The 18,139-nt window shown below is 44.4% G+C and overlaps 2 protein-coding genes across 4 annotated transcripts in view; one reads left to right on the top strand and one right to left on the bottom strand.

Annotated features, from left to right (window-relative positions):
* Nucleotides 1–11,357, top strand: part of LOC137097863 (activating transcription factor 7-interacting protein 2-like) — a 30,237-nt gene extending 18,880 nt beyond the window's left edge. Inside the window, exons 7-11 of one of the 2 annotated variants that reach the window (XM_067473064.1) lie at nt 368–438; nt 898–971; nt 3,128–3,176; nt 3,724–3,809; nt 9,660–11,357. In XM_067473064.1, the coding sequence (XP_067329165.1) occupies nt 368–438; nt 898–971; nt 3,128–3,176; nt 3,724–3,809; nt 9,660–10,064 (685 nt within the window). In that variant the 3' untranslated portion in view covers nt 10,065–11,357. The remainder of the gene's footprint in view (nt 1–367; nt 439–897; nt 972–3,127; nt 3,177–3,723; nt 3,810–9,659) is intronic. The other variant, XM_067473065.1, reaches the window with a different exon arrangement.
* The window catches only part of LOC132782097 (epithelial membrane protein 2), a 35,527-nt gene continuing 20,983 nt past the window's right edge, over nt 3,596–18,139 (bottom strand). The window contains exons 5-6 of one of the 2 annotated variants that reach the window (XM_060786771.2): nt 16,192–16,396; nt 3,596–3,819 (exon numbers count right to left, since the gene is read on the bottom strand). In XM_060786771.2, the coding sequence (XP_060642754.2) occupies nt 16,209–16,396 (188 nt within the window). In that variant the 3' untranslated portion in view covers nt 3,596–3,819; nt 16,192–16,208. Of the gene's footprint in view, nt 3,820–11,145; nt 11,659–16,191; nt 16,397–18,139 lie in introns of those variants that run through there. The other variant, XM_060786770.2, reaches the window with a different exon arrangement.

Genomic DNA, 18,139 nt, shown 5'->3' on the forward strand with positions numbered 1-18,139 from the left:
AATGGACCATATCTTCCAATATGAGCTTGCCTTTAAAGATCTTCAGGGGAGGCCTTGACAGCAATGGCTTTGATTTATTCATTCTATTGAGGTTTTATTTTTTTCCCCCCCATTTAATTGCAAAGCGAGATCAAGAAAGATAGCTCAGTGATATCTTTTTATTACTCTCTATGCCTGAGTTTCAGGTCCTGGCTTTTGTACTTTGAATATTCTATGCAGATGACGGACAATTTCACAATGTCATGACAGTCCCTGTCAAAGCGTAAAAGGAATTTATGGCTGCCTATAAATAGGCCTTGGGTAGCTTCAGACAAGGAGGGGAGTGTTCTGTTTTATGGGCCTTGATGCCAATGGGTTTTCTTCCCAGATCAGATGATGTGGTTTGCCTGGACGACAACGTGAGCCAAAACTCTGCCACACAAGCCGTGAATCCTACAGGTACAAATAAATTTTAAAAATTGCATTTATTTTAATGGAAGGAACCATTTAAACTCTTGTGTTTTGTTTACAGTTGTTCTCTTCCCTTTTCTCGTCCTCTCTCTTTTCTTCCCTCCTTCTTATAAAAAGCAGGCATAACTGGAGGATGAGGTGAGCGGACTTTGCTATCTTCCACACATGGAAGGTGGAAACCCAGGGTTAGGTCATATATATTAATCTATATTTATGATGTCAAGTAGAAAAGTAATGCAGTCAGAGTGCTGTGTTGGACTGCTTTTCCCATCAGCCCTTGGTGAGGAACACTGGGGCTTGAAGTCATGCTACATCTGGATCAGTGTTTGTGTTCGTGCTGTCTGTTTTCTCCATTTTTTGTATCTCATCTGTATTAGCTACCCGTCCAAATCCATCACGGAAAGCCGTTGTGACTTGTTTGCCTTTCCAAATCCCTCTTCTGTACAGTTTCTACAGATGTTGGGCAGAAGGAAACCTCTGCCAATGTGGACGTTTCTGCCGCAGCTCCAGGCAGCTCCAAGGTCAGCTTCCAAACCCCTCACCCGCCACTTTCCCTGTCTTTGCTTTTGTGTAAAGCAGCCTTTGAATCCTTTTCTCCAGTCCCTTAATGAAAGTGACTTGGGGTTGAAATGCTTGAGTGGGATAAAAGAGATGGCAAAACTGAGACTGCGAAGAGATGATCCACTGAAAAGGCCATCAGGGTAAGATGGAAGGCAGCAGGAAAAGAGGGAAACTGCATTATAGGTGGATAGACTCAAACAAGCAAGCCATGTGTGCTGCTCTGGCTTTACAAGACCATTTTGGGGGCCTATGTCATGCATTTATTACAGTGGTTCCCAACCTTTTTTGACTAGGGACCACTTGACCAGCGGCCACTTTGACCAGGGACCACTTTGGCCAGGGACCACTTGACCAAGGACCACTTTGACCTGGAACCACTTGACCAAGAACCACTTTGACCAGAGACCACTTTACCAGGGACTGCTTTGACCAGGGACCACTTAACCAGGGACCACTTAACCAAGGACCACTTTGACCAAGAACCACTTTGCTCAGGGACCACTTAACCAAGGACCACTTTGACTAGGGATCACTTTGACCATGGACCACTTTGACCAGGGACCACTTGACCAGGGACCACTTTGACTAGGGACCACTTTGACCAGGGACTACTTAACCAGGAACCACTTAACCAGGGACCACTTTGACCAGGGACCACTTAACCAAGGACCACTTTGACCAAGAACCACTTTGCTCAGGGACCACTTAACCAAGGACCACTTTGACTAGGGATCACTTTGACCAGGAACCACTTTGACCAGAGGCCACTTAACCAGGAACCACTTGACCAGGGACTACTTTGATCAGGGACCACTTAACCAGGAACCACTTGACCAGGGACTACTTTGACCAGGGACCACTTAACCAAGGACCACTTTGACCAAGAACCACTTTGCTCAGGGACCACTTGACGAAGGACCACTTTGACCAGGGACTACTTTGACCAGGGACCACTTAACCAGGGACGACTTTGACCAGGGACCACTTTGACCAGGGACCACTTTGACCAGGGACTACTTAACCAGGGTCAACGTAACCAGGGACCTCTTGGCCAGGGACTACTTTGATCAGGGACCACTTTGACCAGGGACTACTTAACCAGGGTCCACGTAACCAGGGACCACTTGGCCAGGGACTACTTTGATCAAGGACCACTTTGACCAGGGACTACTTAACCAGGGTCCATGTAACCAGGGACCACTTGGTCAGGGACTACTTTGATCAAGGACCACTTTGACCAGGGACCACTCCCTAATATTAGTACCCAAAGGCTTACGAATCTGTTTTTGGTCAAGTTTAGATTCGTTTTGATTATTTGGGGTGCTGATTCAGAAAATTACATTGGATAGACCACATCTGCTCTAGTTTCTGATACAGACATATGCCATCCGGTACTTGCCATCTGCTTGCACACAGAAAACCATATTTAATAATCTAGAGTTGATGTGGTAATAGGAATCTTTTGTGTATAGTCAGCCTCTCCCCTCCCGACATCCCCATCGCCTTGGCACTGTAAGAGGGTTTCATCAGACCAGTCGCTCTCGTTGCTGCGTGGTTTCAAGCAACGGTGTAGTAATGGTGTGGCCGCACACCAAATTTTCGCTCTTGGGAACCACTGATTTATTATGATGGCTGAAGTAGCTTGTATGGGTTATTCTGTCACCTTCAACAGAAAGAAACTTTCCAGATTTTTCTGGGATGAGAGACAGCCCCCTTAGAAAAACCAGCCTCCCCACAAAATTAAAATCACCCTTTTTGGTTGCTTTTGCAACCCTTTCTTATTTTTTATCCGATCCAATTCTGGATGGGATGCCCTTTAAAGCCTGAGAAGTAACATTTAAATCATCTTCCAAATGACCCCTCCCTCCCATTACTACTGCCTTGAAAGGGTGGTGGGTCCTGTTTCAAAATTAGAAATAATTTCTTCAAATGTTGGGGTGTTTCTTGCCACAGATGGTGAGAAATCCCAAGGAATGGTTAGCAAACTGCTAGGTGCAAAAGCTTCCAGGCCGTCCAACTTGTCAGCCTTGGATTGGCTCCTTCTGAAAGGGAATTCCAGGTTTCATTTCCTGGAAATAATGATTCCAGTTTTATTTACATTCACTTCTCGTTGCAGAATCTCTTTGTCATCGACCTCACGGAAGAAGACAACAAGCTTCGCAAAGGTAGCAGAACTATTTGGTTTTTTGGTCCAATCATTTACTATTAGCGCTGACTCATTTGTCTTATTCTCCAATTCAAATGTAATGTGGCCTTTTCCTGTTTTGATGATTTTGGGATTACAATTTGGAAGAGGTCCTGACCCTCCATTGTGGGGAGGAGCTGGCATATCAAGAAAGGCAGTGATGATGATTTATTTATCTTTCGTGTCAGGAGCAACTTGAGAAACTGCAAGTGGCTTCTGTCTGCAAGGACGTTGCCCAGGGATGCCCAGATGTTTTACCACCCTATGTCCCCGCATGAAAAGCTGGAGCTGACAGACAGGAGCTTAGCCCACTCTCCAGATTCAAACTGCCGACCTTTTGGTCAGCAGTCCTAGCAGCACCGGGAGCTCCAATGATTATGATAAATGCCTCATAGAATATCAGAACCCAAAGATACTTTACTAAAAGGAATATTTCAATAAGGGGGGGGGGGGGATATTCAAATATGCTGCGAATGGGAAGTGGCCTACAGTCTCCAATGTGATGTTCATGGATTGTGTCTCAACAGACGAAGACGCAAAGGGAAGGAGAAATTCAACAGAAGAAATTCAGACGTTGAACCCTCTTCAGCCTTTGCTGGAGGCATCAAACCAGGTATTTAAATCTGGAGGAAAGCACAATAATAGATGTTTATTTGTAGGAATCCACTTACCAATACCAGTCACGTTCAGGCCAGACATTAAAATACAAAAATCACCCAAAAATCTTTAATATTCAAGAAAGATTGGGAGCCCTTCAAAAATTTCCTGGAAGAAAAGAGAATTCCAACATGGAGGCTTCATGTTACAATTATATTAGATTGTACACAAATAACTGGATCCCCCAGCGGTGCAGTGGGTTAAACTGCTGAGCTGCTGAACTTGCTGACCGAAGGGTCGGCGGTTTGAATCCGGGGAGCGGGGTGAGCTCCCTGCTAGGCCTAGCTTCTGCCAACCTAGCAGTTCAAAAACATGCAAATGTGAGTAGATGAATAGGTACCTCTCCAGCAGGAAAGTAACAGTGTTCCTTACAGTCATGCTGGCCACATGACCTTGAAGGTGTCTGCAGACAATGCCGGCTCTTTGGCTTAGAAATTGAGATGAACACCAACCCCCAGAATCGGACACGACTAGACTTAATGTCAAGGGGAAAATCTTTACTTTTACCCTAAACAATGAACTAGATAATATGGAAACAACAAAAATTCTTATGTATATGAAAGAAGGGTATGTAAACACACTCCCAAATGAGGCAAGATCCGCTCCCTCGCTCCTGGCTTTTAGAAAAAAAATTAAATCATGGTTCTGGGACCAGGCCTTCGGACAGTAGATGTATATAGCATTTTAGAGGGGCATTGACTAGAACGGCAATTCGACTGACGAGACTGTTTTATTGTTTTCATGCTTGTTGATGTATTGTTTTAATTGTGATATATGTTTAATTGTGGTTTTACAATTGTAATTGTTTGTATTGGCATTGTATCGGTGCCCAACGTAAGGTATTGAATCTTGCCATTATTTATGTGTAAACCGCTTTGAGTCCCCCCGGGGTGAGAAGGGCGGTATATAAATACTGTAAACAAATAATAAATAAATATTTAATAATATATTTCAGTTTTTTTAAAAGGTTTAAGAATGTCTATTTGGAGGCCGGGGCTGGCTTCACATTGATCACGTAAAATAATAATAACAGTTGTTGTTGTTGTTGTTATCAATCATTATAAAAGCAGACAGGTCCATTCTCTGGTGAGATATAAAGGTTGAAATAGGTTGCCACCAGAATGGAAATCTAACCTTTTGAACATGCATATCTTTTACTCTCAGATGTGTAATTCTCTTTCTCTTCTCAGGGTAGATTTTGCAAACCCCGAGGCACAGTTGTGCTGTTATGGATCTGGGCTGGAATCCCTGCATAATTTCCATTTTATTGGGCAGGGTATGCAGGGATTCTAACCCAGATCCATAACAGCACAACTATGCCTCAGGTTTTGCAATATAACCCCTTCTGCTTTCAATAATTGTAATGCTTGCCATAGTTAGTTCCTTCTAGTGTTTTTTTCTTTTTCTTATATGGACAGTGAAGACAAGATATATATTTCCCAGGTTTCCAGTGCCTTTAATTTTCTGTTAATTGTGCTATCTTTTGTTTGGGTTGCTGTGATTTTTCTGGGCTGTATAGCCATTTTTCCAGAAGCATTCTCTTCTTATCTTTCACCCGCCTCTATGGAAGGCATCCTCAGAGGTTGTGAGGTCTTTTAGAAACTAGGCAAATGGGGTTTACATATCTGTGGAATGTCAGGGTGGGAGAAAGAACTCTTGTCTACTTGAGGCAGGTGTGACTGTTGGCCAGCTTGATTAGCATTGAATAGCATTGCAGCTTCAAAGCCTGGCTGCTTCCTGCTTGGGAGGGAATCCTTTGTTCGGAGGTGTTAGCTGGCCCTGATTATTTCCTGTCTGGAATCAGGACAGTAAATAAAAAGTAACACTCAAAAAACAGTGGAATTCCAGACAGGAAACAACCAGGGCCAGCTAACACCTCCCAACCAAGGATTCCCCCCTGACAGGTAGCAGCCAGGCTTTGAAGCTGCAAGGCCATTTGATGCTAATCAAGTTGGCCAAATGCAACATTCACACTTGCCTCCAACAGACCTGGACACAGCATATTACTTGAGAAGACAGAAATGCTGGACCACTCTAACAACCACCATGTCCGACTACACAGAGAAGCCATTGAAATCTACAAGCATGTGGACAATTTCAACAGAAAGGAGGAAACCATGAAAATGAACAAAATCTGGCTACCAGTATTTAAAAACTAAAATCATAACAGTAAATAAAGAACAATACTCAAAAACAGGGGAATTCCAGACATGAAACAATAAGGGCCAGCTAACACCTCCCAACAAAGTATTCCCCCAAGCAGGAAGCAACCAGACTTTGAAGCTGCAAGGCCATTCAATACTAATCAAGGCGATTAATTGCAACATCAACATCTGCCTCCAACAGACAAGAGTTCTTTCTCGCACCCTGGAGATTATTCCACAGACATATAATCCTCACTTGCCTAGTTTCCAACAAACCTCACAACCTCTGAAGATGCCTGCCATAGATGTGGGGGAAACGTCAGGGGAGAATGCTTTGGAACATGGCCAGACAGCCCGGAAAACACACAGCAACCTAGTAATTCCAGCCATGAAAGCCTTTGAGAACACATGTATTTTGTTTATTAATTACTATGGGAATCTCTTTACAAATAATAACATAATAAATACTTATATTCAAATGAAATAAGAAAAAAATAGTTAAATAAAAATCACAAAAAAGTCATAACGTGGTTAACAACCAAAACGTTGAAAATACGCCATGCAAGCTTTCCAAGCTTCACCGGCTTCTTCCAAAGGTGTATGAAAACCACACCAGAGTAGAGAAGTGATGCCTGTTAGAGTCACAGGGCTTTGTTTTGTCTGGGATGGTGTTTCTCCTGTCACTTGAGATTTTTTATTTTTCAAGTGTCAGAAATAACTTGAGAACATACTGCAAGTTGCTTCTGGCGTGAGACAATTGGCCGTCTATAGAGATGTTGCCCAGGGGACACCTGGATGCGTTATCATCCTGCTGGGAGGCTTCTCTCAGGAAGGTAGAGCTGACAGACAGGAGCTCACCCCATCTTGCAGATTCAAACCGGCAACCTTCAGGTCAGCAGTCCAGCTGGCACAAGGGTTTAATCTATTGCACCACCACAATCACCGCATTGAGGAATCTCAATGCAGGCAGAGACCTGGGGGCAATGGACAATGAAAGAGGAGTAATACAATTCCAGCTCAGTGGCAACCGCAAGGTAGCTTCCCTTGAGATCTAGACAAGAACATGGGCTCTCTCAAGGCATCCCTGCACTGTCACGTCTGGGGAAAGCTCTATAATGAATGGGATGCATCATAAATCTGAACGAATGGTGGACGGAGAGCGAGCTTCCCTGGGTGGCCACAAGGGGACTGTGTCAGAACAGTAAAAACGCCACTCTCGGGTTTTCCCTTTTCACAGCATAAGTGGTTGCCCTTATTAAAAGCTTAACTCCTGGCCGCCAGAAACATCATAATGGCTCCCAGAGCCACAATAGCACAGTACGACTTGGAGGAGGAAGGCATTCTTGGCCTTTGTGTGGATACATACAGCTGTGGAGAAGAGCAAACCCTATTGAAATGAAGCATGCTTGTGCTGCACTCCGCTCTATGGATACTCAGTATTTTCTAGGTTATGGGCCCAGTCCACTTCCACCGCACTCTGCTCTGCTGGAGACACCAAATAGTATTCCTACAGTTTATTCTATGCTGCTGTAGACACCAAATATTTCTGCAAGTTACCCTACTCTGCTAGAGATACCAAATATCCTTACAACTTACTCTACTCAAGATACTAACTATTCCTTGGGAAGTCTGACTTGGCCACGGTGGTCCATGATCTGGTTACATCCCGTATAGACTACTACAACGCTCTCTACGTGGGTTTGCCTTTGAAGACTGTTCGGAAGCTCCAAATGGTCCAGTGGGCGGCAGCCAGGTTGCTAACAGGAGCAGTGCCCAGGGAGCATACAAGTCCCCTGTTGCGCCAGCTCCACTGGCTGCCAATTTGCTACCGAGCACAATTCAAAGTGTTGGCTTTAGCCTATAAAGCCCTAAACGGTTCTGGCCTTGCTTACCTGTCCGAACGTATCTCTCCTTACGAACCCTCTAGGAATTTAAGATCTTCTGGGGAGGCCCTGCTCTTGGCCCTGCCATTTTCACAGGCTCGATTGGCGGGGATGAGAGATAGGGCCTTCTCAGCGGTGGCCCCTCGGTTGTGGAATGCCCTCCCCAGGGACAATAGATCAGCCCCCAGCCTCTTAACGTTTTGCAAAAAAGTTAAAACCTGGCTATATGAGCAGGCCTTTAAACTCTGATCTCAGAACAGTTGGACAACATGACTGGATAATGACTGGTAATGAAATGCGGAGGACTTACGGTTTTTATTGTGTTATGATGTTAATTGCAATGAATTTTACCTGTGTTAAATGTTTTTAATATTTAAATTATTTTTGTTCTCTTGTGGGCATCGAATTGTGCTGTTTTTGTAAACCGCCATGAGTCACCCTCAGACTAAGAATGGCGGTATAGAAGCATAGTAAATAAATAATAATAAATAATATATTATATTATTAGCACAGCACAATATTAGTATTATATTTTACTATATTGCACTACACCACTATACTGTAATATTATTAGTAATATTACATGTAATATAAAATTTATAATTCTTATATTGTATTATTATTAGTATTGTATTGTGTTACATTATAATATTATCGCGTATACAATATATTATATTATTAGCACAGCACAACAGCAGTAATATATTAATTCTATATTATATTAATGTACAGGGTGCAGCAGCATAACTTCCTTTTTTCAAAACTTAATAAAACTCATTGTATGAATCAGAATTTTTTTATATAATGTAGGCTCATACCTAAAGTTTTGTTTTACGTAGTTTACGTAGGTAGGTGACGTCCCCCCTAATTGATAGAACCAAATAGGAAATGGCAAGTTCAACAGTGACAAATGCAAGATACTCCACTTTGGCAGGAAAAACGAAATGCAAAGATACAGAATGGGGGACAATGCCTGGCTCGAGAGCAGTATGTGTGAAAAAGATCTTGGAGTCCTTGTGGACAACAAGTTAAACATGAGCCAACAATGTGATGTGGCGGCAAAAAAGGCCAATGGGATTTTGGCCTGCATCAATAGGAGCATAGTGTCTAGATCTAGGGAAGTCATGCTTACCCCTCTATTCTGTTTTGGTTAGACCACATCTGGAATATTGTGTCCAGTTCTGGGCACCACAATTCAAGAGAGATATTGGCAAGCTGGAATGTGTCCAGAGGAGGGCGACTAAAATGATAAAATGTCTGGAGAACAAGCCCTATGAGGAGCAGCTTAGGGAACTGGGCATGTTTAGCCTGAAGAAGAGAAGGCTGAGAGGGGATATGATAGCCATGTATAAATATGTGAGAGGAAGCCACAGGGAGGAGGGAGCAAGCCTGTTTTCTGCTTCCCTGGAGACTAGGACGCGGAACAATGGCTTCAAACTACAAGAGAGGAGATTCCATCTGAACATGAGGAAGAACTTCCTGACTGTGAGAGCCGTTCAGCAGTGGAACTCTCTGCCCCGGAGTGTGGTGGAGGCTCCTTCTTTGGAGGCTTTTAAACAGGCTGGATGGCCATCTGTCAGGGGTGATTTGAATGCAATATTCCTGCTTCTTGGCAGGGGGTTGGACTGGATGGCTCATGAGGTCTCTTCCAACTTTTTGATTCTATGATTCTATGATTTATTACCCAGGGACAAATGCTGTGTTACTAAGGGATGGGCCCAGTCTGCCTGTGCTGTACTCTGCTCTCTATACCAGATCTCTCCCATTTCCACCCCGCAGGGCCCAGGACACCTTTCCCGCCTGCCTCCCTTGCCAAAGGCCCGCTCGCATCCCGGCCCAGTGGAGTGCTTCCAGGGCACCCTTCCTCCTCAGAAGCTGGCACTGGCAGTGGCCTGCCTGGAGCGGCCCAAAGGCATCGCCCTCCGGTGGGGCGTCCTGGACCCAGACCCCCTCTGTGCCTCCGTCGAGAGCTTCCACCTCTTCCTCTGCCAAGAAGAAGACAGCAAGAAGGGCACCCTCTCTGCCTGGAGGGAGACCCACTGCATCCCAGCCGTCTCGCTCTCCATGGCCTGCTCCCTGGCCGACTTTCCCCCCTCTACCTGGTGCTACTTTGCCATGCGGGCCAAGGACATCTACGGGCGCGAGGGGCCCTTCAGCGAGGTCCGCTCCGTCTTCACCGCATAGGCCCTGAGGCACGGTTCTCCGCCATGGCGCCATTCAAGGTTCCTCTTCCCGTGGTCAATGTTCTGGGTTGAGGTTCTTCCAGGAGCACGAGGTCATGTTGTTACTGGTACTGTTAAATCCACCCCAAGCTTTAGTCTGAACTTTAAAGGGTGGTGGGACTCATCCGCTGTCCTCCAGTGGAATTCAGACTGAAACCCAGAGCGGACCGGAACTCTTACCTCCCCAATGACATCTAATTCAATGATAACCAGAGCCCACGTTGCATTAGATGCCTTTTGAGAAGTAAGATTTTAATTCCGCTTGGATTATATGCATCGCCCAGACACTGGGGACGTTATTTCTTTGGTGCTATAATGCCCAACATTCTCCAGGTATTGGGGAATGCAGTGCACAAATGTAGTTGGGATAGAGGTGAGAAATGTGAAACATCCGTCCACTGGTGCGGAAAAAATGTTGATTTGTTTTGTTTTGTTTCATACCAAAGTGCCTTTTACGTTGGGGCTCCTTGCTTGCACCTTTGAGCACAGCAACCAATGCACAGTGCACTAAAAGTCAAAGAGAAAGACCTGGCCTTTTCAAACTGCGATTCCTGCTGAAGTCTTGTGCCAGGCCCAGCATTCTCATCCCGTGGCCTTTAGGCCTCCACAGTGCCACTTTCAATGAGAATAATCCCAGGGTGGTTTTCTCAAAATGTCGAAATGCCCATAAATGTGAATATTATAGCACTGCTTGTGTTAAATACTGTGTGTATCCCTTAATAAGGGCGTTCTGCCTCAGTAATTGCCCAACCTCCAGCATTGTGGACTCCAGCTCCCAGAATCCCCAGGCATTTTGGCTGGAGACAGTCTGGACTGCCAAAAGGCCAGTATAATTCCATGTGCTGGAATAAGGGCACAGCTTCAGCATAATTACATCTTTTACAGATGGCCCCAACCCTCCTTGTAGGAGCTTTCCTTCTTGCTGGTGGATCCTGGGATTTGCAGTCCAGTAGCCTAGAAAGGCCTGGATGGGAAGGAAGCTAATACATTGGGACATTGAAAGCTTCCATTTCAAAACCAGACCCAAAGCGCGAACACTGGTACCTTGTTCTTGGTAACTTTTATTTCCATATACACCAGGGGTATATATATATATATATATAATACAAAACAATAGAGGCACAGTCGGTAGGGTTAAAGCTAGCCATTTTTTGGGGGGGGGGGGGGAGATAGTCCAAAATCCAGAAGGCCTGGCAGGTCTCTTGGGTGCTGAGTTCGAAAGGCCTTTCTTCTGGATTATTCCAGGCCAAGATGATGATGCAAAGGCAATCAGAAACATGGGTTGGTTGCTGGCCGGCGGTCAGTGTTCTTATGTTGAAGGAAGATTTGGCAGAGTTCTCAGGTTCTGTTGCGCGACTGGCTGTTTTGCTCTCAGATGTGACCCTTTCACTACTGTATGTACAAATAAAAGAGGCAGGTTTTGTTTCAATGGCGAAGGCTCTTTCTGGACTGGGTCTTTGGCACCGCAATCACGATCCTCCTGGAGTTTTTTTGGAGGGGGGATCCAGTGGGTTCTCGCAGGACCTCGGCCCTCTCCTGCTTCGCGTTTCAGAGCCCTTTTTAAAAAACGACAAAGACATCAATTTCAGGCGGGTGACACATTTCAGACGCCCAAAGGCTGCGGAGGAAGGAAGCCGTCGCCATTTGGCAGCGGTTAATGGGAAAGAAACGGGCTTTTCATGCCATTGTAGCCAATGGTTGTCATTGTTTGCCTTCCTCAAGAGCTCCAAACACCTCCTTATTGAAGTGTGAAATGAATCAGGCTCCATGGGATGATGAATCTGAACTTAAAACCTCCTCTAAAGAGACAGGGCTGGCATTTTATATATTTTTTGTGTCGGGAGCGACTTGAGAAACTGCAAGTTGCTTCTGGTGTGAGAGAATTGGGCATCTGCAAGGACATTGCCCAGGGGACGCCTGGATGTTTTGATATTTTTACCATCCTTGTAGATGGCTGCTCTCATGTCCCCGCATAAGGAACTGGAGCTGACAGAGGAAGCTCATCTGCACTGTCCCCGGATTCAAACCTCTGATCTGTCGGTCTTCAGTCCTGCCAGCACAAGGGTTTAACCCATTGTGCCACAGGGGGCTGGCAGGATTGTAGATAGATCAGTTCCATTGGGTTTTTATTTATTTTTTTCATATCAGGAGTGACTTCAGAAACTGCAAGTCGCTTCTGGTGTGAGAGAATTGGCCATCTGCAAGGACGTTGCCCAAGGGACGGCCAGATGTTTTGATGTTTTTACCATCCTGGTGGGAGGCTTCTCTTGGGTCCCCAGATGGGGAGCTGAAGCTGACAGAGGGAGCTCATCTGCACTCTCCAGATTCGAACCTCTGACCTGTTGGTCTTCAGTCCCACCAGCACAAGTATTAAACCGATTGTGGCACCGGGGGCTGGCATGATTGTAGACAGATCAGTCCCATGGGTTTCAACCTCTCAGAGATGCCCTTTGAGGGAAAGTGAGTTTTCAAAAGGCCCCAACTGCAGTCGTTGGGTTCCTTTTGAAATCTGCTTCTCTAAAAGGGCACCTTTTGGAGGTTAGAAAAAAAAAGGAGTGACTTGCTGACTGCGCTCCTTGCCCTGTTAATTTCCTCATTTAAAACCAGCCTTTTGGAGCCTCCCCTCTGGAGCAGCAGAGGTGGACTTGGCATGTAAATGCATGGCATTGAGAGTGCCGCAGAGCTGGCATTTCCCTGCCCAAAGGACCTGCTTCATGCCATAGACTTGAGTCAGACCATCCAGCCAGGTCCGCCCTACTCTTAACTGGTTTTAGAAAGGGAAATTAAGATGATTCCCCCCCCCCCCCCTCTAGCTGTACCATTAAGAATCCTGGAGCTTAGCCTTGCGTATTGGGTGTTTTCAAGCCTTATTTCCGCATATTGCATTTGCCAACTTGCACATCCTTGGAAAGAGTAACTTGCCCGAGGCGATCCATTGGGTTTTTAAAGCTGAAAGGAAGACTCAAACCCTGGTCCTAATCCAGCCCTAAAACCATATTATCTCTGGTTTAAGGAACTGTAAATGCTGAAGCGATGGATGCAAAAGATCCAGCCAGACAAGGGATTGTTTTGGGGATGTTCCAGAGACTCGATTAACAGTGTTTCTCAAACTCTGAACTTCATCTCCCAGAATCCCTAAGCATTGGCCAAAGCAGCAAAGACTTCTGGGAGCTGACGTCCAAAACACCTGAAGGACTAGAGCAGTGGGTTGTTGTAGGTTTTTTCAGGCTATATGGCCATGGTCTAGAGGCATTCTCTCCTGACGTTTTGCCTGCATCTATGGCAAGCATCCTCAGAGGTAGTATGGTCTGTTGGAGACCTCACTACCTCTGAGGATGCTTGCCATAGATGCAGGCGAAATGTCAGGAGGGAATGCCTCTAGACCAGTGGTTCTCAACCTGTGGGTCCCCATGTGTTTTGGCCTACAACTCCCAGGAATCCCAGCCAGTTTATCAGCTGTTAGGATTTCTGGGAGTTGAAGTCCAAAAACATCTGGGGACCCCAGGTTGAGAACCACTGCTCTAGACCATGGCCAAATAGCCCGAAAAAACCTACAACAACTTAGTGATTCCAGCCACGAAAGCCTTCTACTAGAGCAGTGTTTCTCAACCTGTGGGTCCCCAGGTGTTTTGGCCTACAACTCCCAGAAATCCCAGCCAGTTTGCCAGCTGTTAGGATTTCTGGGAATTGAAGACCAAAACATCTGGGGACTCACAGGTTGAGAACCACTGGAATAGATTGAAGATACAATAAAAGAGAAAAATTGAAATTTCAAGGAAAGAAGAATGTAAGGGATTGGACTGTAAGAGCAGTTCAGGAGCGGAACGGACTGCTTCAAATGGCTCCTCCATCTTTGGAGGTTTATGAACAGAGTTTGGAAGGACATCTTTAAATGGTGTTTGAATTGTGGATTCCTGCCTGGCAGAATAGGGTCAGACTAGATGACCCTGGAGGTCCCTTCCAACTCTGACCCTATGGTGTCTATATACCTATAGCCTCAGTTCGAAACCCAGGGCGATCTGCTTTCTAATTTTTCAAGATCCTAATTGGGTTGGATGTTCCCAATGACTTCCTGACAAGGGTTAGGTTCCATACATTGCACTCTGCGCCTGTAAATAATTACACTGTGTAACAAAATGTGGGGGGAAAAGTTCCTGGTTTGAAAGTGTTATTTCTTGTTTTAACTATGTGGCACTTACTTTGAAAAGTAGTTGTTCTACTCCAGAAACTTTGTTTATGAGGCTGCCACAAACTCTATTGAATTGGTTGAGACACTTATGAAATATTCATATAGGAAAATGTACTGCAGGATGTCTGTCCCACAGAAAGAAAAAAATATTGCAGTTTAATAGACTTTTTCCATGGTTTTATGAGAGAGGCAATTAGGAAATGACATTTATAACCCAGGAACAAACATCGTGTTGCATACTGTTATTCTAGGTGGCAAGCCATGAGCCCCCACCCCCACCCCACCCAATCTCCCCTCTTGCTAATTGACTTCTTATTGGGTTCTTGTGTGTTTTCCAAGCTCATGTTCCTGATGTCAGGAGCATTCTCTCCTGACATTTTGCCCACATCCATGGCAGGCATCTTCAGAAATTGTGAGGTCTGTTAGAAACTAACTAGGAAAATGGGGTTTATATATCTGTGGAATAATATCCAGAGTGGGAGAAAGAACTCTTGTCTGCTTGAGGCAAGTGCGAATGTTGCAGTTGGCCACCTTGATTAACTCTGAATGGCCTTGCAGCTTCAAAGCCTGGCTGATTACCTGGTCATTCAGTGCTAATCAAGGTATTCTATTTATTTATTTATTTATTTGCGACATTTATATGCCTCCCTTCTCACCCTGAAGGGGACTCAGAGCGGCTTACAAGATATATATACATAGAATATATTATATTATTAGCATAGTACAATATCAGTATTAAATATTACTATATTGTACTAAACCATTATATTGTAATACTATTAGTAATATTACATGTAATATAAATATATTATAATATATTAGTAGTAGTAGTAGTATATTGCATTACATTATAATACAGTTGGAACATTCACACTTGTCTCAAGCAGACAAGAGTTCTTTCTCCCACCCTGGACAAACCAGTAAAATGAACAAAATCTGGCTACCAGTATCAGGGCAATAAAGAGCAACACTCAAAAAAACAGGGGAATTCCTGACATGAAATAATCAGGGCCAGCTAACACCTCTCAACAGAGAATTCCCCCAGGCAGGTAACAGCCAGACCTTGAAACTGCAAGACCATTCAGTGCTAATCAAGGTGGCCAATTGCTACATTCACACCTACCTCAAACGGGGTTCTTTCTCCTACCCTGCACATTCCACAGATATATAAAACCCATTTTCCTAGTTTCCAACAGACCTCACAACCTTTAAGTGTGCCTGCCATAGATGCAGGCAAAACATCAGGAGAGAATGCTTCTGGAACATGGCCAGACAGCCTAGAAATACGCAACAACCCAGTGATTCTGGCCATGAAAGCCTTTGACAATATATACAATTATTATTATTATTATTATTATTATTATTATTATTATTATTATTATTATGACACTAAAACACAGTATGTTACAGCAAACGAGAAATTTATGCTGGATTTTGTGTCACAAAATCACAAGTCGAACACTTCCCAAGCATCTAGGACTGTGTGATGTATTTTCAAATGATGTGTGCAGATCCAAGTAAGGTGGCCTTTGGCAGTTGACAGATCGTGATTTTGTCGATGTTTATGGTTTCCAAACACTGGCTGAGATCTTTTGGCACGGCACCCAGTATGCCAATGACCACTGGGACCACCAGTACTGGTTTATGCCAGAGCCTTTGCATTATTATTATTATTATTATTATTATTATTATATATTTATATCCCACTTTTTGATTGAGATGGGTTATCTCCATGATTATTAGGCTCAATGGCTTGCAGAGAGCCAAGGTGTCTCCAATCCACCTGCTGTTTCCAAAATAACCCTTTTGGAAACTGCATAAAAACCCTAACTTTCCCTTCAGAAACTCGCCTTGGGCTATAGACACAAAGATAAAGGCTGTGTGAGCGCTCCATGGTTACCTGCATCCAGATGTCCATTATTTGCGCTTCCTCAATATGAGGTACATGATCCCGCTGAGGAAGGTGAAGGCGAAAGCGACCCAGGCCAGGATGTAGGAGTAGCCGTACTCGCCGCTCGTGACTTCGAAAAAGCCAAAGCTGTTGCCCTTGTGGATCTCCTCCCGCCGGTCGGTGTAGATAGAGGCCGCGATCATGACACAGAGGCCTGCGGAGGAGAATAGCGAGACCATTTTAGGCTACATCCATAGGAGTACAGCATCGAGAACATGGAGGGAAGTTCTAGACCAGGCATGGGCCAACTTGGGTCCTCCTGGTGTTTTGGACTCCAACTACCACCATTCCTAACAGCCTCAGGCCCTTTGCTTTTCCCCCTCAGCCGCTTAAGCGGCTGAGGGCGAAAAGGAAGGGGCCTGAGGCTGTTAGGAATGGTGGGAGTTGGAGTCCAAAACACCTGGAGGACCCAAGTTGGCCCATGCCTACTCTATCCCACTCTCTTCTGTTTTGGAAAGAACTCTATGTCCAGTTCAAGAGATGGGTATAGACAACATTGAAGGTCTGGAAACGATGGGTCCCTCTGAGGAGCGGCTTAGGAAGCTGAGGATGTTTAGCTTGGAAGAGAGAAGACTGAGGGAATGCGACAGGAGATCGATATTGAGATGCTGGATATGAAGTCACGCTGATGAGGAAATATGGTTGTTTTCTGCTGCTCCAGACACAACGGAGCCATGGATTCAAATGACAAAGGATAAAAAAATCCACCTCAACATTAGGAAGAACTTCATGATGGTAAGAGCTATTTGGCAATGGAATATTCTGCTTTTTTTAGTACTCAATGGTTTTTCATCAGAGACTGGATGGCCATCCGTTGGGAGGCTTTTGATGGTGTCATTGGCATAATCATGTTGATTGGTTGGCTACAAGAAAAGCATATCCTCGATATGTTTACCATAGGTGTGGGTTTGGCTATAGTTGCAATCCCTGAAGAGCCACCTATTATTGTGACAGTAACATTGGCTCTTGTTTTATATTTCCTTTATAGCAGAATGGGATTGGACTAGATGGCCCTTGGAGGTCTCTTCCAATTCTAGGAATCATCATCATCATCCCCATCATCATCATCATCATCATCATCATCATTATTAGATACACAACAAGATTAGTACACCGCAAACAAGATCACTATGCTGGCTTTTGGATCACACGTCGGACACTTCCCAAGTGTCTAGGACTGTGTGATGGATCGGCGATTAATGCGTGTACATCTGAGTAGAGTGGCCTTTTGTAGCTGAAAGATGGTAATTTTGTCAGTTCCAATTGTTTTTAAGTGCAGGCCAAGGTCTTTAGGCACTGCACCCAGTGTGCTAATCATCACTGGGACCACTTTGACTGGCTTGTGCCAGAGTCTTTGCAGTTCGATCTTTAAATCATATTATTATTATTATTATTATTATTATTATTATTATTATTCGATACACAATAAGATTAGTACACAGCAAACAAGATCACTATGCTGGCTTTTGGATCACACATCAAACATTTCCCAAGTGTCTAGGACTGTGTGATGGATCGGTGATTAATGCGCGTACATCCGAGTAGAGTGGCTTTTTGTAGCTGAAAGATGGTAATTTTGTCAGTTCCAGTTGTTTTTAAGTGCAGGCCAAGGTCTTTAGGCACTACACCCAGTGTGCTAATCATCACTGGGACCACTTTGACTGGCTTGTGCCAGAGTATTTGCAGTTAGATCTTTAAATCATATTATTATTATTATTATTATTATTATTATTATTATTATTAGATATACATCAATATAAATAGCAAACATGATCACTATGCTGGTGTTTGTATCGATCACACTTCGAACCCTTCCCAAGTGTCTAGGACTGTGATGTATCGGTGAATAATGTATGCAAATCCAAGTAGAGTGGCCTTCTGCACCAATTGTTTTTAA

The sequence above is a fragment of the Anolis sagrei genome, chromosome X (genome assembly GCF_037176765.1).
Source record: "Anolis sagrei isolate rAnoSag1 chromosome X, rAnoSag1.mat, whole genome shotgun sequence".
NCBI classification, from domain to species: domain Eukaryota; kingdom Metazoa; phylum Chordata; class Lepidosauria; order Squamata; family Dactyloidae; genus Anolis; species Anolis sagrei.